The 22,982-nt window shown below is 29.4% G+C and overlaps 2 protein-coding genes and 1 long non-coding RNA gene across 3 annotated transcripts; all 3 read right to left on the bottom strand.

The window, feature by feature from the left end:
- Positions 1-1,430: 1,430 nt before the first annotated feature.
- LOC133320719 (arginine--tRNA ligase-like) lies at positions 1,431-3,733 on the bottom strand. The gene is given in 4 exon segments (XM_061529316.1): positions 1,431-2,052; positions 2,089-2,250; positions 2,992-3,163; positions 3,616-3,733. Coding segments are annotated over 4 exon segments (1,074 nt in total).
- Positions 3,734-15,333: 11,600 nt separating this feature from the next.
- LOC133320710 (uncharacterized) lies at positions 15,334-15,791 on the bottom strand. Its single transcript, XR_009753909.1, has 4 exons — positions 15,726-15,791; positions 15,635-15,692; positions 15,501-15,575; positions 15,334-15,461 (listed from the first exon to the last, which is right to left on the bottom strand). It is a non-coding gene; the product is annotated as an uncharacterized LOC133320710 (long non-coding RNA).
- A 1,010-nt stretch (positions 15,792-16,801) lies between these two features.
- Positions 16,802-19,333, bottom strand: LOC133320718 (uncharacterized). Its single transcript, XM_061529315.1, has 6 exons — positions 19,048-19,333; positions 18,741-18,931; positions 18,313-18,541; positions 17,717-17,826; positions 17,499-17,669; positions 16,802-17,230 (listed from the first exon to the last, which is right to left on the bottom strand). The coding sequence occupies exons 1-6, from the start codon at positions 19,331-19,333 to the stop codon at positions 16,802-16,804; spliced, it is 1,416 nt and encodes a 471-aa protein (XP_061385299.1).
- Positions 19,334-22,982: the final 3,649 nt, after the last annotated feature.

Genomic DNA, 22,982 nt, shown 5'->3' with positions numbered 1-22,982 from the left:
TGTTTTTTTATTAGTGGATTATTTAATAATGTCAACGTTATATGTGATATTAAATAATAATTCTGAAGATCTTGCTGTTGCATTGGAAGAAAAAGTAATATTTCGGTTTATATATATATATATATATATATATATTAATAAATTTTTTAGACATCTATACAAAAACAATCCACCAGAAATATGCTAGATAATATTGAAAATCATATGCAGTAAATGCTTGCAAAAAAAAAATATATATAATACAGAATCATCGAACAGGCCGTTGAAGACATAGAGAGTAAATTATATACCAAAGTCGAAATGATACATATATCTAAACTATTAGACACGGAAATAATATTGCGTAAACCAGTAAAGGCTTATATTCAATCGTTGAAAAAAAAGTAAATAAAGAACAACTATTTGCACTATATCATCTACCGCATGTTTCTTCCCTCATGCAAACTCTATGCGAACTTTATCAAGAAGCTGTCTCATATTCGTACATCCTACTTCTTGTCGCAACATCAGTTTCAAGTTTGCAACAATGAAATCAATCTTTTATACCATTTTTTTCTTTTTTTTCTTTGCTACAATAAACACTGTAAAAATTGAGCCTCCAGCAGAGGGAAAATTACTTAATTGCTATTTTAAAGACGCAAAAGAAAATGAATTAATATCTGCGTTTAAATCAATGCATAATAATATGATAAATATCACCCATCTCTACGAATCTTATTGCAAAAGAATACTACAAAAAGATTGGACTTTATTTTGCAAATTGGCTAGATTGGTAGCGAAAGACTTTTCAAATTACAACATACTGTTTCGTGGACTCAAGGATTATATTCATGACCCATCAATAAAATCAGCTTTAAATTAAACAATGAATTCAACCTTGAATTTCAAGATATTCAAGTATTTTTTTTTTTTGTACGCTTTCAAAGTAAAGTTTAAGTTCAAAAAAGCTTATAATTTTTCTAATTTTTGAATAGACAATAAATCAAATGCAACCTAATAAAACGTTTATGTTTTAAGATTTAAAAGTTACCTTGAACATTTCTTTAGTTATTTTGCACAAAGCTAATCGGCTCTCTTCTTGTTCCGAACCCAATACTTTGCAATTTTGGTAAAATAATGTAAAAAGTCCCGAAAGTTCGTATAAGTAATCAGTCAGTCTAAATATAATAATGTATAATTTCTTTGTTTTGCAGCTTTTAAATATATATACAAATTAATTAGATAATATAATATATAAACTTTTTAGTTTTATAAAAATATATATATATATATATATATATATATATATATATATATATATAATATATATATATATATTTATATATATATATATATATATATATATATAGTTTTATATATATTTATATATTATTGTATAATAATTATCATTTTTATTTTTTTTTTTATGAAAATAATTTATATGTATATATTTACTTGTGCACAAAGAAATCGGAGTATATAGAATCAATAACATCAGGAAATTTGAGAACATAGAGAAGTAATTGACGTTCTTGATCTGCAAAAGTAGTGGCTAATTGTTTTGTAGAGACTAGAGAATCACCAATTTGAGCTTTTCGAAATATTGCACATATACGTGCATAGGCATATAATAAATAAACTGCTGTATTGCCCTTGGGGTCCAACATTTTATCAAAAGAGAATTTGTAATTTGTTAGTCTATTTTGCTTAAGATCGAAATATCGAAGAGCAGCAATTCCTATTTTTTTTGAAGTATCTTCTATATCGGCTTCAGGTATTTCTTTTCTATTCATCAATTCAGTTTTTGCTCTTTGAACAGCTTCATCTAAAAGATCCGTTAATTTAACTGTTTCTCCCGAGCGGGTCTTGAATTTTTTTCCATCAGAATTCTATAATTTTATAATACAGCATAAAATTTGTGCCTGAACTAGACCAAAGGCGACATGCACGCATCGCTGGTTTTCTAAATTATACCAGCCCATCATTTCAGCGGCTTTAAATATTTTATTAAAATGACTACTTTGACCAGAATCAGTAACATAGATCGCTATATCGTGTTTCTCAATAACTAGCCTATTAATAATTCGTTCAGACAAAACTAATATTCACCTATGTTTAATTGCAGCAAAATCTGTACTATCGTAGCCGTATCCTCCATCAGATTTAACTAATATTAAAGGGACTGGATCGTCTTCAACAAATAAACATTTCGCTCCATCTGACACCGTAATTAACCCTTTCTCTTCTGCTTCTTGAACAACTTGCGGTATCCTAAAGCAAAAATTTTAAGTTTAGCTTTTAATTATTTTAAAAAAGCTCATTCAAAGATAAATATTCTATTAGGACTGTGTAAAGTTTATTATCTATGACTAAAAGTAAAATCTCATTGTATGAATATTACAAACACCCGCTAATATACTTAAATTAAAAATTCATTTATATTACAAAATTCTAGTAAAAACACAAATCATTATGGCTTTATGATATACAACTGAAAGTTTGGTTACATTTTATTGTAAAATGATTCTCCTCTTTCTTTTAATTGTATGTCTAATATATCATAAATTTTCTGGAAACCTTCTCTTGAAACATCGCATATTTTTTCCCAGCATTTCAATGAAAAATCTTTTCCTGCTGAAATAAATAAAACCCTTAAAATGCTTTACATTGTAAATCTACGACAGCTTGCTGTGATTTTTTTTTAAATTCTTCATCCGCATCAAATCTAATAACAATTATATAATTGATTTATTATAATTAGATTCCTCGTATGATTAACTATGACGCAATATTACAAAGACAAATAAATATTTATTTTAAACACACAATATATATATATATATATATATATATATATATATATATATATATATGTATATTTTTCTTGAAACTTTTTATACAGATAGCATAATGTATTATTTAATTATAGATTCATGAATAGTTAATTATGATATATACATGACCAGTATTCAGTGCACAAAAAATTAGATCAATAATAACTTATTTGTGTACCTTTGCTTAGCCAACTTGTAAAATTTTGTAAGGTCTTCAAGACTGAGGTTTTGACTTTGAAAATCGGGTACATTTTCGCTAATATAGTGTATAAGCATTCCAAATTGAGTGCCCCAATCTCCCAAATGATTGATTCGTGTAACTTGGTAATTTTTGTACTCTAATACTCTGCCTGTAAATTAAATAGTACAGAAAATAATAAGTATTACATATGCATTCGCCGAGTATAGTAGAGCGAAGATGTCCTACATGCATTTCTTTAGCTATATTCGGAGAGCTGTAGTCAACAATGCAGCGTAACCTATTTTTTTTTTTTTTTTTTTTTTCAAACTTGGTATCATTTATTTCTGAATTTGGAATGTTGATACTTTTATTTATTATAGATTCCCTCAAGAATTGATCGGATAATTTAACCGTTATAAAACCAGATGCATTTACAACAATATTTGAGAAATTTGACGCATCTAAATGAGATGCTATTTTCTGTAAGATGATAAATACGAAATAAGACAAACATCAGCTAATTGTTTGGCAGTAATATCTTGACTTTTATTTTTTCTCAATAAAGACATTACATCATTACCTATAAAGAATAATTGTACATATATATATTTTTTAGTATACATTGATAATCCCCAAATTTAGGATTAGCAGCAACAACATTTGCTGTATAAGACTCATTTATAACTTGACTAATAGCATCAGAAAATTGGCTTTTAACGTATTGTAGGAGAGTACCCATATGTGGAACAGTGTAATGCACCTGCAATTGTAATTTACAACTTTTAATCTTTTTTTTATGAGTTGTTTAAAACTATCTCCATCAGCTGATTTCATTTTTGGAGATCAAACATGTGATTTAGATTCAATAGCATCTGCACTTGCATTAAAAGTTTTATTAGGTACATTACAGGATGATTTAAATGGTACTCATACGGGTTTCTGTTTCATAAATAATAGAGAAAGTTACACTTATAAAGTCGCAACTCGAAAAGGGTTCTCTATGATATTTGGAGATGATTCGGAACAGGACTTCAAAAAACATTTTTGTTTTGACGAAGAATTATTTAATTCTTATCCTTTTGTTAAAATTCATTTAGTAGATAACCAAGATTGTGGATTCAGGTCTCGGATAAAAAAAACTGTAATTTCGTCTCTTATAGACCACCATAAATATTGCGGCGGATCAGGAAAAATATTAAGCACTACCAATTTTGATGCTGCATTTCAATATTTCATAGAAAAGTTGAAGCTGAAGCCACCAGGTCTTAAAAAATGTTATGAGGACTATAAAGTGAGTTATTTCAATCACCTTAGATATAGAGCTGTTTAGATGAAGAAAATATCAATAAATCATTTGACGGTTGTGGTAATATATATATTTGCATTATCATTTCTTTAGGTAGCGACAGAATAATAATTCCCGATAGCTCGAAATTCATTTGGGTTCCGAAAGTTCCAATAGGAAGCTGCGCAACATTAATAGGATCTTTATGGATGGCATCAATAAATAATTTAAAAATAAAATGTGAAGATATTCGAGTTTTACAGTTATTAGTACTGACAATTGCAAAAGATTGCATCAACTTTAAAGCATCTCTTGAAAATAAACGGTATAACCAACTTGACAAAGATGTTTATTCTTTTTTGCGCAATTATACCGAATTCGGTAATTAAACCTAATTAAAATAAAATAACTTTTTTTTTTTTTAGACAAGCATTTTGGAAAGAGCCCTGAACAAATGGTCCTTGAATTACGGGATTATGAAAAAGACATGGTGCATTATAAAAATCTCCCGCTTAATATTCTTGTTGAAATTGATTCCAAATTTTTTAGAATAAGCAAATTTAATGTTCTGTTTTGCTCATTACCAATAGACCTTGAACAAGTTATTGATACCAATTTTACTCACGGCCCCAGAAATGTCGAAAATCATTTAATCCCCAAGTTCACTCCCGAAGAATTTTCCTTCTTCTTAGACAAATACACTAACCACAATTCAATAGATATTTTTTTGATGTTGAGCCCTATATTTGTGGATGACAGAGTCGATTTACAGTATTTAAGCATTCATATATCGGACAAAATAAAATGTAGTACTTTTATAAATTAATCTTTTTTTCCATAGATTTTGACCTCATGCTCAAGCTTTTAGAGGAGGCTGTGAATCCTGAAGAACATTCGCTAAAGTTTGAAGACTGCTATAATATGTTTGTTTGGAAAATAGTAATATAGATTAATGGGTTTAAATATGTTTATTAGAAACGAACAATTACTCGTAAAATCCTTGTCAATAGTGTAAAACATGTACTCGAACGTTTTTAAAAGGAAAAAAAAAAAAAGAGTTCGAAATATCTAATAAAGCTGTTTTTTTTTTAGTATATAAAATTCTTTTTTATTTTTTTTTTCAACAAGGCACCAACCTCAACGTATAAAAAATATAGAGAAAACATTAGATGGATCCCGTTGCCAAAGCTTTAGAAAAGCTTAGAAAAGTTCGTGCTGGAGAAATAACTTCATCAAGTCTTTTAAGCGTATTAATTTTAAATATCTTAATATATACGTATAGCATCAAAAAGAGGATCCAGATGATATTGCAGAATCAGATGATCATATAATTGGTATTATTGTACGATAGCTTATCGTTTGAGTTAGACTTAATTTAATATTAACTATCAGAGACCGTTGATGACTCGGCATCATGGGATGATCAAAGATATGTATACCGTGAAAAAAAAAAAGTTAAACATGTAACAAGTAAAAAAAAAAAAAAAAAAGTATACGGCGATTAGCTCCTTTCGCACTTCCTTCTCAAAGAATTGAGTCATTTATTCAATCAGTTAATCCAAAAAAAAAACAAAAAGTACGCACATATTTAATTGTTGATGTGTTCTATAGAATTTTTCCCAATTAGACCTAGACGCATTTGAAGAATTAGATAAAAATTTAGAACAGGAATTAGAAGAAGTAAGTATTGAAGAACTTACTCCTCCTCGATTCCGTAACAAGCTCAACAGTAAATCTAATACCCCAATTTCTCCAAAACCGGTTCGTAATCTCAACGAATCTTCAACACTCCCTTCTGACACTACTCCCTTTGTTTCCTCCATAATAAACAATTTTGAGCAACAGTCCAATTTAACTAATCCCGATATTCTTGTGAAACCCGATTTTCCACCAAAAAACGAACCTGAGTTTCCAAAAAAGTTGAAGTCGTCAATAAATGATGAAAAATTGGACACCTCATCGCACAGTTTATCTCTTATAGCTCCTTATCAACATGAATCGAAATCCTTGACTATGTTCTTGCTAGATTCATTTGAAAGACACCCTAGTGTTATTTTATTTGGAAAAGTAGCAAAAACTGCCTTAATTACATTTCTTCAGGTGAAAAAAACAGATAAAGAATATTCAAGCATATGCGTCCATGTGGAAACCATCTATAGAAATGTATTTATTTTACCCAAGAAGCAGCCAGAAAACCTCGAAAACTTATCAGAAGTAATATTTTTTTACAGTTCAAATAATTCTCAGAACCCAGATGTTTTTGAAATTACTAAAGAAGTTATAAATGAGCTTGAAGTATTTAAAAAAAAATGTCAAATTCAAAATTGGATGTTTTGTCCTGTAATCCGTAAAGCTGTATTTGATCAAAATGCAAATTTAATTGGTCTTTCTGACAAAAAATTATTTATTAAAGTAACTCACTAATTTCATTTATCTGTATTTTGTATGTCATACGTGCTTGATTCATATATATGAAAATAACTTAATGAATACAATTATAATTATATAAATATATATATTTATATAGGTTAATACAGTTATAAATGTATATATATACATACATATATATATAATATATATGAATATATTTATTTATAAAATTATATATATATATATATATATAAATATATACAGATATAATTGTATACATATATAAATACATTCATTTATATATATATATATATATATATATTACATTGGTTGTCACATTTTATATATTTGTACTTAAAGAAAAATTGAATATAGTATAGATGCGCATTATGCATATGACTGTACACATATTTCAGTGGTACTTGTTTTGCTTTTGTAACTTTAAATAGTTACAGTTTGCTGCATCTTTAATATTTGGAAACAATAACTCAATATAAGTATTTATCATTATGACGTATAATTGATCAGATTGTGTATTTATCAAGTGAGCCATTACTGGAAGCTCCAACTTTAGGGAAAACATATTCGGCTGTTTATGGTTTATATACATCTTTAAGTGAGCTCCTTTATGTGAAGCGTCGCATAAGAGGTCCTTGTTGGATCAATATAAATGAATGTTCACCTGTCAGCAACTTCAGCAGAATTTCAACCTGTGTTTATGAAATAAAAATACCTTCTTCTAAATCAATTCATTACTTGAATGGTAATTGAATTTTATTATAAATTTGGCTTAACCAGAGCAACCAAGTCTGCCTCCATTGAATTTATTGATACTTCATATTGGATTCACTATTCCTAAAGTAGCCTCAAGTTCTCACGAAGTATTTTAGTTAACAGTTTTATTCCACTTTGGTATTAGGTTTCGGTTATTTCAGCGGAATGGAAACAGTATACTGTAGAGCATTCTGAAAATCCTCAAAATCATTCATTTAATAAAAAGTTTCTGGGATATCACTCAGAAAAAATTTTGGAGAATATAAACGTTGCTGGTGTCACTCATTTTCCTAATGAAGAACTTCTATTAAAAGAATTTATAAGGTTATATACGGTAAGAACTGTTTAATTAAAATAATACCATTAGAATTATGATCCTGATATGATAGTGGGACACAATTTATTAGCCTCTGATCTCATCTATTTAAAGGACAGATTAAAAGGAGTATTTAAACCTAAAATTTCACGCTTAAAAACATTAATACAAACTCGAAAAGATGGCTTTTCTCTCAGAGACTTTACAGTAGGACGCTTATTATGTGATACTACTATTCAAAGCCGAGATTTAATACGAAATTTAGTACGTGTTTTAGTGAACTCAATTTAAACTAAGGTTCAATATGATATACCTACTGTAATCGCTCGCTTATTTCCTGAGAATACTAAAACTTATTCAAATCCTATTCCTATTGAGAAATTCGCACAAGCTGCTAAAACCGAATATTCCTTTATACAGTGTATCAGACAAATGCATTCCTACACTGAAGCTTGTTTTTCAATATTCCATAAATTAAAGGCAAATTTACTATTATAATTAAATTTTAAGTAGATATTACAACTTTCCAAAGAATTAGCAAGTCTAGCTGGTCATTATTGGCATCGTTCTTTATTAAATTACCGAGCAGAAAGGAATGAATTACTTTTATTGCACGCTTTCCACCAAAATAAACTTTTGCCTTCTAATGTTTCACACTCCAAGCAAACTGTAGAAGACTTTGTTTTTAAGCAGCTTGGAGAAGACGACTACGACAATAATAACAAAAAAAAAGTAATATTATGAATATAATTTATATAGCAGTAATTTTTCTTATATCAGTAATAAATTTTCCTTTTGTCGAAGATTCACATTATTGTTATTATAATAAATTTATCATATACAATATATTTATTATATATAATATATTTATTATATATATTATTATCATAAGTATTTAATATATATCATGTATTCAGTTGTGCATTTTTATTTATTATATTTATGTCATTTATTTAAATTATATGTTAAAATAATGCAATTAAATTGTAGCCTTAAATAGTAATACTGTACATTACTGTGAACTGCGTTTTTCTTTTATCACTCCTTATACTAGCTTATAACTTATGTATAGGAATCCTACGCAGGAGGACTTGTTTTAGAGCCAATGTGCGGACTATACGAACAATTTGTTTTACTGTTGGACTTTAATTCTCTGTATCCTTCTTTGATACAAGTAAGCTTATCTATGAATAAATGAAGCTACCAGGAATATAATATTTGTTTTACAACAGTTATATTTGATAATAATGAAGCCTCCATAAAACAAGATATTCCATTAGGAATTTTACCTACTGTAGTTAGAGATCTTGTAACAGTAAGGCAGTTATGACTTTTAATGTGTTTTTCAAGGCAAGAAATAAACTTAAAATTGAAATGAAGTTTGCTAATGAAACTCAGTATGAAGCTTTAAATATAAGACAACTCGCTTTGAAACTTACTGCAAATTCCATATATGGTTGTCTCGGATATTCGCTCTCAAGATTTTATGCTCTTCCTCTTGCAGCAATGGTGACAGCCAAAGGAAGACTTACCCTACAAGAAGCACGTGATGCAGTAGAAAATACTTTACACTTGAATGTAATTTATGGGGATACAGATTCCCTTATGATCAATACAGGATTAGTTGATGACGGCCAAGGCGTTAATTACAAAAAAGCACTAACGGTAATTTTATTCTCATACTTGAATTTATATACATAAAATATAATAGAGCTAATGTTTATATATTACATTTATACACGTTTAGTTATTCGTTCAAAGCTCTAGTATATAGACATAATTTAAACTTACATTATCACAGATATCGGAAAAAGTTAAATCTTTAATAAATTTGCCGGAGAGTCATTTGGAAATTGAACTAGATGCAGTATTTTCGCGACTGTTACTTCTCAAAAAAAAGAAATATGCCTGTGTAAAAGTAAATATTAGATAACTATTAATTTGAGGACAGATCATTAATTACGCAGAAAAGAAGTATCAACAGGAGAATAAAGGAATCGACTTAGTTAGAAGAGACTGGTCTCCTATAACCAAATCGATCGGAAATTATATTCTTTCTATTATATTTAACTCGTCATATACTGTGGAAAAAGTTGTTGAAATTCTTCATGAGTATCTTCGTAATATTCGCAAACAAATTTTCGACAATAAGTAATAATTGCTGGGCATTATTCATACAAAGTTTGAGATACATTATGTTGAAATACATGTTTGAGTTTATAGCATTATTCAATTGATACATATATATATATATATAAATGAATAATTTATAGTCAAATGTGATCATAAATATGCAGGTTTGACGTTAATATGTTTATTATAACAAAAACGCTAAAAAAATTACCTCAGCAATATGCGGATGCTCGAATCCATCCACATGTGCAGGTTAGCGTGCTGTATATTCCAAATTCATAGGTAGCTTCAAGATTAATCGTAAATGGATGGCCTATTCAACCAGGAACCGAGATTGCTTACGTTTTTTGCGATGTTGAAGGAGCCATTATAGCTGAGAGAGCTTTTCACCCAACAGAAATTAAATCCAAAAACCTTAAAGTACACTTTAAAATATGAATTGATGAATTTTATGAAGGTCGATCATAGCTGGTACATAAACAACCAAATTTTACCATCTGTGGAACGATTATGTGCACATCTTGAAGGCACAAGTTACGAAAGAATTGCAGAATGTCTTGGACTTAACTGCAAGCTTCCCGATACAAGCAAATTTACAGATACCAATAATTCCACAATATTTCAAACAAATTCAGTTTCCGTGGAAACTCCTGAATATCAAAATGTAAGAATCTGTTCAAAAATTACAATTTAGACCCTTCTAGACCAGGAAACGTTTAGATGTCCATACTGCCTTATCTCAATGCCTCTCTCTTACGCCATAAAAGTAAGCTAACTTATAAGTTTTAAGTTGTATATTGCACACAAGCTCTATTATAATTTTATTCTACACTAAGCTATATATATATATTATATATATATATATATATATATATATATATATATATATATATTATTATTATATTAAATATTATAATTATTTAATATTGTTTATATAAAAAAACTGCATATAGTTTGTAACATATGCGGGGCAATATTTGTATAGTATCAATTCATTTATCAATGTAATGTTGTATTTTAACATAAATTATGATTAGTAGTTATATATCTCATTATTCTAAATTTACGTCTTAAATTATATTTTAAGTTGAAATTTATTATTAAAAAGTTTATAATTATTAATAATTAATAGAAAATTAATGATTTGATAACTATGCCAATTCACATCTAATCATATTGTATTTCTAGAGTTTTAGTTGTTTGAAATGTCACGAGGACCTACCGATATCTTTTATTCAAAATTGTCTAACATTATTTATACAAAGACAAGCTCACAAAATATATATGCATAAACGGCTGTAAATGAATTTTGTTTTGATTTATAACTAAGGTGTGCGGAATGTGGCGAAAGCAATTCTGTATCCATCATTTCTGGTTACCGATGTCACCAATCTTCTTGTACAAATCTTAAAATGAAAGACAGCTCAGATGTTGATAATTTTAATGTAATCTAGAAAAATAACTTCTATAATCTAACTTGTAGGAAGCTTTAAGTCACGCTATAATGCTTCTTGAATCATCAAATTCTAATGAGTTCACTTCTCATAAAAGAGCTGTTCGACAAGTAATTATGAAAACAAAGATTTAAATCATTTGTTCTCAGACATTGTATAAATGGATTTCAAAGAACACAGATCAGTTAATTAATTTAAGTTCAATATTCAAAATTATCAATTAGCACAAAGTTCTATTTTTTTCTAAACTATTATTTAATAATTTTTTTTTCAGTCGGTAGTTCAATTACATAATTAATGATAATTTATATAACTATATTTTTTGTAATTTTCCCCATTTATCAATTTGTTAAAAATGAAGATAAGCAAACTGATTTTCAAGGAGTGTTCGATAATTATTATCTTTTAAAACACTTTGATAAATACCAAACAGGTCAATTATTTTCTAATGATAACATAATTAAAGATAGGGAGAAATCAAATTCTTATATAGAGGATTATAATTTTATGGTTGATCGTAATTTTTCATGATTTGATTAAATAATCAAATAGACCAAATAGCCAAAGCACTTATTTCTTATGAAAACTCAATTACTCATAAATCATCGATGTTCAAATCAGGTTAAAGCTATAAAATGAAGTATTAGTGTATATATTAAACTAAGTTATAATAACTTAAATACTATTGTAAATCTATAGACTTTAAAAATATGGGAGAGAGACTATGCAAACTAAAATACGGCAACGAAGGATATTATCAAATTGACAGAAATCTTGGTTCGTGTAAAAAAAGTCGAGGACTTAAATTACTTTGATATCGAGCATCTTAAATTTTACTTTCTAAAAAATCAAGAGTGCCACTGAACAAGCAACTTAATTTTGTCTAATTTTTTATAATTAAAAAATACATTAGAAATATTCAGTTGTACATTTAGCACTGAAAAGGTATATTTTGCAAGATTTCTGATAAACATGTGATTATATGCGGTTCACATAACTTTGTGTGCAGATCAAGTCACATTTGATTATACATAAGTATATGCTTCAAAACCAGTTAGCTTCAAACATCTTATCGCCTAAAGTAGTAACTTTCAACCATCAGCTGCTATACAAGCATATTCAACCCGTAAATATTAAATAATATATATATATATATAAATTACATGTTATTTGTGTTTTCAAAATTTATTATTTATACAATCATATATAATTAGTGAAATTGAATTATTTTTCTATTAACCATTGAAAGTATAAATAATTAGTAAAAAAATAATATTAATACTATTTCTTTCTACTAATAATTTTATAATCTTATATCAAATAAGTTAGATAAGTCCGACGGATCAATGAGCTCTATAGAGAATGTGAAAATAGAAACTATACACCTGTCTGGTCGATTATATTATGGCGTAAATCAGTTTATTTACGCCGAAGTAGCTGATTCATCAGGAAATCCAATAAATTTTATGGCAAAACATCCATATTCATCTCAAATACTTCCAGTAGGAAGACAAGCTTATCCTTCTAAATATCCGACTATTCCTTGCACAATAATTACAGCTGAAAATGAATTGGCTATTGGGCTACCTGTATTGAAAGAAGCTTTAAACAGCCATACCTTACTGCCAAGACCCTTTTATCAAGCAATAGACGGTTCAAGACATTGGGAAGCTATAGATCAAGCTAAACAACCAATACCTAATTATGTTGTTGACACAATATCAGAAACCGTTAGGCCAATTGGATTGCCAGTTTATAACGCTGAAAATGAGATTATTCCTAATTTAATAAGACTAAATGATGGATCTATTACTGAAGGCATAACTTTACAGCCTCATCATTTATTATTCAAAAATATAGCATTAATAAATCAAAACTCTTTGGAAATTACATCCAAAAAACTATCAGAACGTAATAACTCCCTTTTTTCGAAACAAAAAAACAACGAAAACACTATTCAGTCTCAAATACGTGTAGATCATAGTTCAAATGGTCCATTAATGATAACAAAAACTGAAAAAGAAAGCGAGAATATAGCGGAAGTCATAGATGATTCAAGCCAAAATTCGAATAAGGTCAAAGAGACGGTTGCTCTTAAAGAACCTGAAAATAAACAAATTTCACAGCTACCCGCACCTGGGTATCTTTTGATAGATGGATCTATAGCTATTTTAGCTGTTAAACCCGACGGAACTCCAATTGATGGATACGGTATATGTCCAAATACAAAAGTGGTTTTACCTGTTGGTAAAAAAGCAACAGAAGCAACAAATCATATCTTCAGTTGTTATACAAAAGGAAAAATGATAGAAGGACTGCCGATAGCAGATTCTTTATGGGATGAAAAAACACAACAAGGTATATTAAATTATTTAACAGTTAATGATTCCTTGGTTCACATGCCAATAAATAGTGAAGGGAAATTGCTCCATGGTTTGGCAAAAGATGTAGACGGTATTATCAAACCTGTAGGCTTTGCTTTGAGTTCTTACCTTGAACAATTCTATAAAGGACATGTATTATCACCTGACGGAGATACTATACCGGGAATACCAGTAAAATCTTTCACAAACATAAATATAAAGAATTTGTTTGCGATGTTGGCTAAAATGCAACAAACTCCCAACAAACCAAATATCAAAGCAGAGCAGCTCAATCTTGATTTAGAAAACGTTAAATTACCTCCTGCAGTTTATGATTATTCTTCTCAGTTTAGAGTCGATAAATTGATGAAACAGTACACAGCGAATTCAGATCAACGTTCACCAAACTCACAACAAAATTCACTTAATCCACAGCAGTATTCGCCAAATTCACAGCAATATTCGCCAAATTCACAGCAATATTCGCCAAATTCACAGCAATATTCGCCAAATTCACAGCAATATTCGCCAAATTCACAGCAATATTCGCCAAATTCACAGCAATATTCGCCAAATTCACAGCAATACTCGCCAAATTCACAACAATACTCACCAAATGCACAACAATCCTCACCAAATGCACAACAATACTCACCAAACGCACAACAATACTTAGCAAATACACCGCCATACTCGCCGAATTCACAGCAATACTCACCGAATCTACATCAAAATTCGCCAAATGTTCAACAAATGTCAATAAATTTGCAGCAAACTTCACCGAATTTCCAAAAATATCAACAAAATTCACTACAGTATTTGACTAAACCCCAAAATGTATCAAAAATGCAACATTATGCACCCATTTCTCAAAAGTATTTACCGGATCTGCATAAAAATGTACCGAAACTTCATTACGCGCCAGAAAGTGTATCAAAAAATTATACACCCCAGGAGTATGTGCCACAACAGCAGTTCATAGAATGTATTGCACAGCAACAACAACAACAGCAGTACAAATTTCAGCAAGACGCACATTTGAAACAACAGCAATTTACGCCTCAGCAATATGTATTACAATTACAATCACAGCAACAATATATGCCAGAGAAATTTAAAGACCATCAGCGAACAAAAGCTCATGAATTCAAGCTCAACTCTCCTTTTGAAGAAGAAAAAGTTTACAAAACAACAGATTGTGCACAAGAACGTATATGTACATATTTAGATAAGCCAGTACCTACTGTTGTTGGACAACAGTTAGAGCCAATTTTGATAGAAAGTGAGGAAACCTTTTCTGTACATTGCAAAATAACAGAACCTAAAATTATCCCTGTTAATATATATGTGCCAAAACCGGTTCAATCCACATTAGCATACGAAGGGAAAGGGGATGATCATCACTCAACAGTTACTATACCAGCAGCACATTTTCAAACACTGCTGGAAAATATGAACCCCCATTTAAAACATTCAGACCTGAAATCATTAGTATTGTCCAATGGTCCGCATTGTCCACTCTCAAATGTAGCACATGTTGAGCCTTTAACATCAGAGTGGAATGAAACCTTTGATTCCTCGAAACTGTATATTGACAATCCAGCAAAACAGCAGAATAAGCAAATAATTTCAAATAGTTGTTGTCTTCCATCTTCTGGTCCAATAAAAGCATATTAAAACTGAAAAAATCAAACTATACAATTGACATGCAATGTTGTGACGTATCAAATATCTTTTTCCCGCATAAATAGCATTTTCCCGACCGGTGTGCACTGAGTATTCAAAATTAGATTTATATATATGAATAATACCATGTAGGACATAGTTTTCCTCTGACATGTAATACGGCTTTGCAATTAGAGCATTTAGCCCCTTTAGGATCCAGTCTTAAAAGCAGTTATATGAATTTACACGACGATATCGTGTATATTACTATAAACCCTACTTGTCTTTTTTTGATACTTTTTCTAGAGTTTTATTTAAATTAATTTGTCTTTTATGCCCTATAAACTGATATTTGTAAGTACAATTTAAACCTTCTTTAACATCTGGGGTAGCTAATTTAGTTAGCTTTTTTTCACATTTTTTACAAGGCATCAAATATATACTGACATTGTAGGAAAACTGGGTTTTTTTGTAAATAAATTAATCAATGGTTGATTTATATGAAGGTCCCTCCCGTGAAGGAGTTAGAGGAGGTTTGGAACAGTTTTCGTGGGATTCCATCAAAAGTCAAATTTTCAAAGATAGAGAATGTTATCTAGGTAGACAATGTGTTAGTAATCAAGTTGTACAGGGCAAAGTGTTCAAGTTGGTATACAAGGAAAATTTGGAAAATTTTTTCGAAACGATTGGTGGTTTTTAGACCGAAACACACCAGGCGATTTGGAAGAAGAAGTTGAGTTTCAAAAAAGATTTGAAGAAGAGTTAATGCAAGAAGCTTTGTAAGTTTAAAATAATTGTCATATAAATTAAGTAAACAATTAATTTTACTTTATAAAGATATTGATTCATTTATTTACAGTGTTATTTAATATAATGACTATAAGGTTTTTATTTTTTTGTACTAATAATATTTCAGTAATTTTTATATGTTTTAAACAAAAATATAGCTCAACTTGAATCTTATTTTACATATAGTTGGTACTAAATATAAAATTATATTTTGCAACGGTTTTTATGTAATCGTAATATGTCAAATAAATTTATATCCAAATTGAATCAATGTGTTTCTTAGAAATGCAAAACCTAAACGATTGCTTTTATTGAAGTCTGAGTTAACTCAAGAACAAAAAGCAGCGGTATGTATTATATAATATCAATTTTTGTAAGCTTAAAGATGAATTTGCGCTAGAGGATAAAAAAAAAAAAAGTTGGCTAAACGTAATAAGAAAAAAAGAAAAAAGATTCAGGAAAATGAGAAACATCAGAGTAAGTTTAAATTGTTTTTGATTTGGGAGTTTCACTTGTTCATTTTGAATTATAAGTGTTTATTTATTAATTCAGGTGATAGTGTAAAAAAAAAGACAAAGTATAAAGAGTCAAGACATAATTCAAACCGAAAATTTAAAAAGTCATCTTTGGAAAGATTTTGATTGGAGATGAATTTTCATTATGAGTTTTGAATAATTTTAAGACCTGCATATCGTCCAAGAGATATCACACTGATCGTAGGGTTCATTCGCGGGATTACATTTAAAACGGAAGCGTCAACTATATGTAAATTACTTGTTCCGTAAACTTTAAAATTTGAATCAACAACAAACCCCATAGGCGCAGAACCGACCCAGTGCCACATTGAAGTCATATATGTTGTCACAAAGTCTTTGAGATTAGTAAAATTGCGAGAATCTGGTAATACGGGTGGAAAAGAACCATATTTTTGAGTATACGGTTTGAAGGGTCTTAAGAAAGGTCTCCAGTTTTCTTCAGAGCAGTATTCTTCATTTCTGAAGCATTGATTTTGCCTATTATTGAATGGAAAATTCAAATTTGATTGATTCATCAATTGATTCATTTGTTCCGAAATATAAGTTTCAACCTAAAATTTATAGTAATTAATATCAAACATATACTTTTGTTATGGAGTCATCTGAAATTGATGAAGATTCTATCTGTTTTCTTAAACCTTTTTTATTTAATAGTAACAACAGGCTTCTTAAAATAATTAATGGACATGAATTGGGAAAAAATTCTTCAAATATGTCTTCATATGGACCTTCATTTATTTGATTAATTAAAGCTGTAACACCTCTCATTGCATCAACTAAATCATCTGACATTTTGAGATAATTTCCTGTCACGTTTACTAAGCCAGAAGGCAAAACTTTTATAGAGCCTGTGCTTTTTGGTTCTGCTGTGAAATATATCTGTGTAGCTACTCGTCTAAAACAGGATGATATTTGTTCTGCAACCAGACAAGCAGGAAGTAAAAAAGGGTTTCCCAAAGGAATACGCTTTTCTTCACAGTCCACAATAATCTGCCGAAATTAAATATAATTTAATTTTAAAGTTATTTTGATATTACTTTAATGATGAAATCAATCAGTGGTTCTTGGCGAATTGAAGGTGGAAATAAAATACGAGTAGCGTAGATTGTACCTGCAGCCGCTCGAGCACCGGATATTTCTTCTAATCCTAAAACAAAACAGTCTGGATTGCTGATATTATATTCTAAGTTATGGCATTTATCCCCAAAATAGCCTAATCCAACAGAGTGACAAATTGTGATTGGAAATTTTTGAGATTGATTAGTACGCTTAAAAAAGAAACTTAATGGTAACATTGTTCGATCGCGTAAATTTTCTCCTAAAGCTGTTAAGTTTATAAGATGAGGTGCATTTGAGTTTTTGACTGAGTCTAGAGGTCCTATCCCACTTCGAAATAGCAATAAAGGAGTCAGGATTGCCCCTTTAAATTGAATATATAAAAAAATGTTTTACCAGCTGATGAAACGATTTTTCCGGTTGACTTTATGCAAATCTTAAATTGATTATTACTAGACTCTGTAGGTTTTTTTTGAATATCTACTTATCTTACGAAAAACGTTGGAAAATATTTTTGGTTTTTCTCGAATTTTGAAAAAAGATAAAATATTGTTCAATAAACTATACGTTGATTTACTCTGAATCGGAGCAATATCTTTGAGAAGCCTTTTATGAACAATGACACACTCAGCTCTATAACTTGATCCATCATATTCCATAGTAATTTTATCAACTGTATGATCTGTTAGTACGTGCAATGTTTCTGGCCAATCGACTCCTGCGAGGCCTAAAGCTATATCAGCACCAAGCCGCTTATTATTTTCCGTATGATTGAATAATATATATGGTTCCCAACTTGCATTTTTCTGAAGATATTGTTGGTTGTTGAAAGAACTCTTAAATACTGAAATCACATATGGTTTATTTTATAAATGACTTTTTTTTACTTGATCCTAACGCTTTTTTCCATGCATGATTATAATTTGTGAAGGGTGGCTGCGGATTCGAGAATAATTTTAAAGACCAGTCCAAAGCCTAATCTTAGTATAAATTATAATGTTTTACTGAGTGAAATAAAGTGTGGTTGTACTGCACCCCTTCATTAAGTTCCATGTAAGAAAGAAAGTCATCGGATTCTGCTATAGCAACACCAAAATTGATTCCTGTTCCACCTGATAGTACGGACCCAATATGAGATCTCACTTCATCCGATGTTACCACTAACTGGGAGACACTGGGATCATTAACAACCCAACCTATATAATTTTTTAAAATTAGTTCAAGTATTTTAATTGGAACTTAAAACAGAATAAATTGATATATCATATATAAATTCACAAAAAATTTAGCACAATATGCTAACAATATTTACCTGCCCCTTCTGCATCAAGTGTATACTTATGCTGATTCCGACTAGAGCCACGTTCAATTAGTAGTACAGATTGGTTAGCATCAGCAAGAGTACGAGCTAAAGAGCAGCCTGCTGCTCCTCCTCCTACAATTATAACATCATATTTGTAGCTAGGGTCCAAAAAGCAATTAGATATGTGACTTTTACTGCAAAGTAGAGTTTGAGAAGATTTAGCGATCTGCGTATTTACAATTATTGATAGAATCAATAGAATTTTAGAATTAAGGTTCAGTTTGTAAAACTGCATCACTGGTTTTTTTTTTTATGTTTTAATTAATAAAGAGTCATTTTTTTATATCTGATTTTATTGGAAGAAAATTGTTTGTAAAGTCGGGAGGTTAAGAAAATAAATATAAATTGAAATTATGAGTCAATTTAATCTGGTTACAAATTGAAACACTGAATACATAAGTCTTATGATACACCTGCCGATAACAATATATTCTCAAGTTTTCTCATGAAAATTAATAAATATCGGAATGATCCTTCAAGTGATGAAAGTTCAAGTTACAATTATTTGTCTCATGAAGATACAATTCAGGCACCATCTCCACAAGTGGCATTATCCGACGCTAATTATAAACGTCAGGGAAAAGCCACTAATACTGATAATATGAAAGCTGTTCGTACTTCAGATGTTCGATATGATAAGTCTATCAATCAGAGTGAGCCCAATCAGGTTTTTCATGATTATCAGTCTCCGAGACAGAATATAAGTAAACCATCTATAAAGAAACATAATTTTGCCAAACGCGTTTTTGGCCGAACACATACAAATGACTCATCAAGTTATGAAAACATAGAAGAAATTGCTAATCTTCGGAATAAAAGCCCAATGTTGAATAAGATAGGAGAAATTGTTTCTAAAAAAAATACTCCAGAGGACAGAGCTTCGTTGTTCTTATTTTCTAATCCTACTTCATCAAAACCAGTAAAAAGAAACATATCATATGCAAATGCCTATGATGCTGTGAGCCACGTCAGATCTATCCAACCCAAAGTAAAAATTTCATCTGCACGTTCTATCAAAATAAATAATAATGTTATTTCTGAAACAGGAAAAATTAATCGAGGTATTTCAATTACTTTATAATTTTTTTTAAGATAAAAGTGCTTATTCTCCATTGAACAAAATAATTGTCCATCGTAAATCACTGGAGGAAGATGAAATAAGTAATTCACGAAACGTTAATTTGAAGTAATAACGCTGTAATAAAACGCTTCTTAGACTTTCTCACCCTATAATCAAGAATAACTTGGTTACTTTTGACAAGCCTTTTTCCCAATCCGAAAAAACATTAACATCGACTACAAGCGATAATCAAACGGTCAATACACTGTCTTTGGAAAATTATTTAAAGCAACAACTAGAAGAAGAAGATGAAAAGAGAAAGAAAACACAAATTAATTCAATCATCAGAAAAAATAGTGAAAACTTGTTGAAAGAAAGTCTCATAAAAAAGGAGCCCATAAATTTACGACAAGATGTCGAAGGAATAAAATCGGAAATTATATTCAATAAAAAAAACTCAGATTTTTCTAACAGTTCTCTAAAAAAAGTTGATCCTAACGATTTATCAGAACGTTTCTCTCAAAAGCAACCAAATTCAACCATTCCTATAAATGTTATAACACATGCTACATCATCTGATTATTTGAGTGATCATGATACAAGGAATTTTGCCGTTCGACGAGGAGCAGTTGAAAATATAATGGAAACACTTACACCTCAAAATCCTTCATCTTCTTCAACCGAAACTGATTTTGTTCGAGCACCACCATTATCAAAATCAATTATTAAAACTAGTGCTAAGGAAAGAGGTAAATAATTTGAATTTTTAACATAATTTTAGTTTCTGTTCAAATAACAACCCCTCTAAGCCCAAATATAATTACTCACAAATATATTCATTCAAAAAAACCAACGGTAGATAACGAGTTTGCTAATTATGTAGAAGAACTTGAAAGAGGATATAAAAAAATTATTTCTTTGCTGCAAGATCAAATAAAATCGTTAGAATCAACACATCAACTGGAAGTTGATAAAGTTAAGAAAGACGCCGAATTAAACTTCGCTAAAAAATACCAAACATCGCGAACTGTCTTGGAAAATGAAATAGAATCAATAAAAAAGGTTCATCAAGACGGATTGGAAAAAGCAAAAACAAAAGAACTTCAGTTTACAAATAGCATAGAGGATGCTCAAAAAACAATAACGTCATTGAAAAATAAATTAGCTGAATCTATTTCAAAAACTGAATTAATTGATAATTCGCAAAAAAACCTTACTAAAGGGCAAGCTTTAGAAATATTTCACAGAGTTTTGTCTTTCAAAAAACCAGTTGAATTGTATTTTGAAAAGTTCAAATACAAGACAATTAGAAAATCTTTGCATGTAATTAGCATCATAACCATTATATAAGCTATAGGATTATGCTACCTTTGAGCAAAACCGAACTTCATCTTTAGCAAACATTGTTAAAATTATCAAGATTATAATAATAAGAAGTTTAAACCAAACATTTACAAGGTTCCATTAATTATTTGTTAACCTTTATATTAGGTGGAGCTCAAAAATACAACAATATAGATTTGGAGGAAGCAAGTTTCATTTAAATGAATACAAAATATCGATAATGCATTTAGTTATGTTATCAGCTTTTACTTATAAGTAATTCTTTAATACATTTAAAATGATATATACAGAAATTTGAGAATACGTAGGATATATTGGATATTCCAAGCATTTAAATCGTTATTAATTGAGTCCATTATAGACAATATCAAACAAGATGCTAAATGCATTACAATTAAACCAAATTTGTTTCCTTTCAACAACAAAGCGAAAAATCATGCATTGTTCAATTTACCTTATGAGCGAAATTTTTCTTCGCATTATGTAAATTCAGCTAAATACAATTATCAGCAAGACTCCAAAGTTGAAGAATTTTTGAAAAAGAAATATAGCGTTGGAATTCCGCTAAAAACAGATCCTCTGCGGAATGATTTAGTGTAATTCTTTATATAATATAAAGCTTTTTTTTTTAACTAGGATAACAGCTTTTATTCAATAATTTAGATATTGTTACAATCTATTTCGTATTCATTAATTAGATATTCCTTTTATTTATGTTCCACTGGGCGTTTCAATTTGGCTAAAACGTCAACTAACAAATATATTTATATAACTGAGTTAATTCAATACATTTTCTCTGCGTCATGAGTGAAACTAAAAAGCTACGTACAGCAATTGGTAATGTTGATTTAGAGAACTTACCAGAAACACTTGCTCCTGAAGAAATAAAAGCAATTATAGACGGTGCTGATAACGTAATTGCTATATAATTTCTACAGTACATTAGATGCCCATAACTAGTATTACTCCCAATAATATTGCCAAATACATATTGCAGCTTGAAAATCGATTAAAAGCATATGAAGAAGAAAAAATCAAATCCTCAGAATTAACTCAAAAGTTAGTTAATTATAAATAAAATATATATATTTTATGGATTATAACTTTGGTTGCCAAACCTAAAGTGTCAGATTTATATTATATACATTAGATTGATTGAGTATGACACGTAGTAGGCAGTTAGTTAATTTATGATACATTTAAGTTTATATATCATTTAAGTGGATTTATCAATCAAATATTAAGTTCCCGTATAGTAATTACCTATAAACATCTTATATTCTTATAAATGAATTATACAACTCAATGAGATTAGTTAAATACGACAATGATAAACTAAATATAAAAATAAACAAATATTTATATGTTATATATAAAGAATTATACGTTTATTTGTATAATTCAGTCAACGAAAATGTATTAATGTGAAATAGACTATTGACTTTGGAAAATGATATTGAATCTGACCTTTTAACATTTC

The sequence above is a fragment of the Danaus plexippus genome, unplaced genomic scaffold (genome assembly GCF_018135715.1).
Source record: "Danaus plexippus unplaced genomic scaffold, MEX_DaPlex mxdp_50, whole genome shotgun sequence".
NCBI lineage: Eukaryota > Metazoa > Arthropoda > Insecta > Lepidoptera > Nymphalidae > Danaus > Danaus plexippus.
Note: the sequence above shows the minus strand (reverse complement) of the source record. Positions and strands in the feature narration are given on the sequence as shown.

Excerpts from the sequence above, each read along its gene's own strand:
- LOC133320718 (XM_061529315.1), bottom strand. The coding sequence starts at position 19,333 with ATGCAGTTTTACAAACTGAACCTTAATTCTAAAATTCTATTGATTCTA. Across the intron at positions 18,542-18,740 it reads ACCACACTTTATTTCACTCA|AAAAATGCAAGTTGGGAACC; the intron begins GTAAAACATTAT and ends CAATATCTTCAG. Across the intron at positions 17,670-17,716 it reads TGATTGATTTCATCATTAAA|ATTATTGTGGACTGTGAAGA; the intron begins GTAATATCAAAA and ends TAATTTCGGCAG.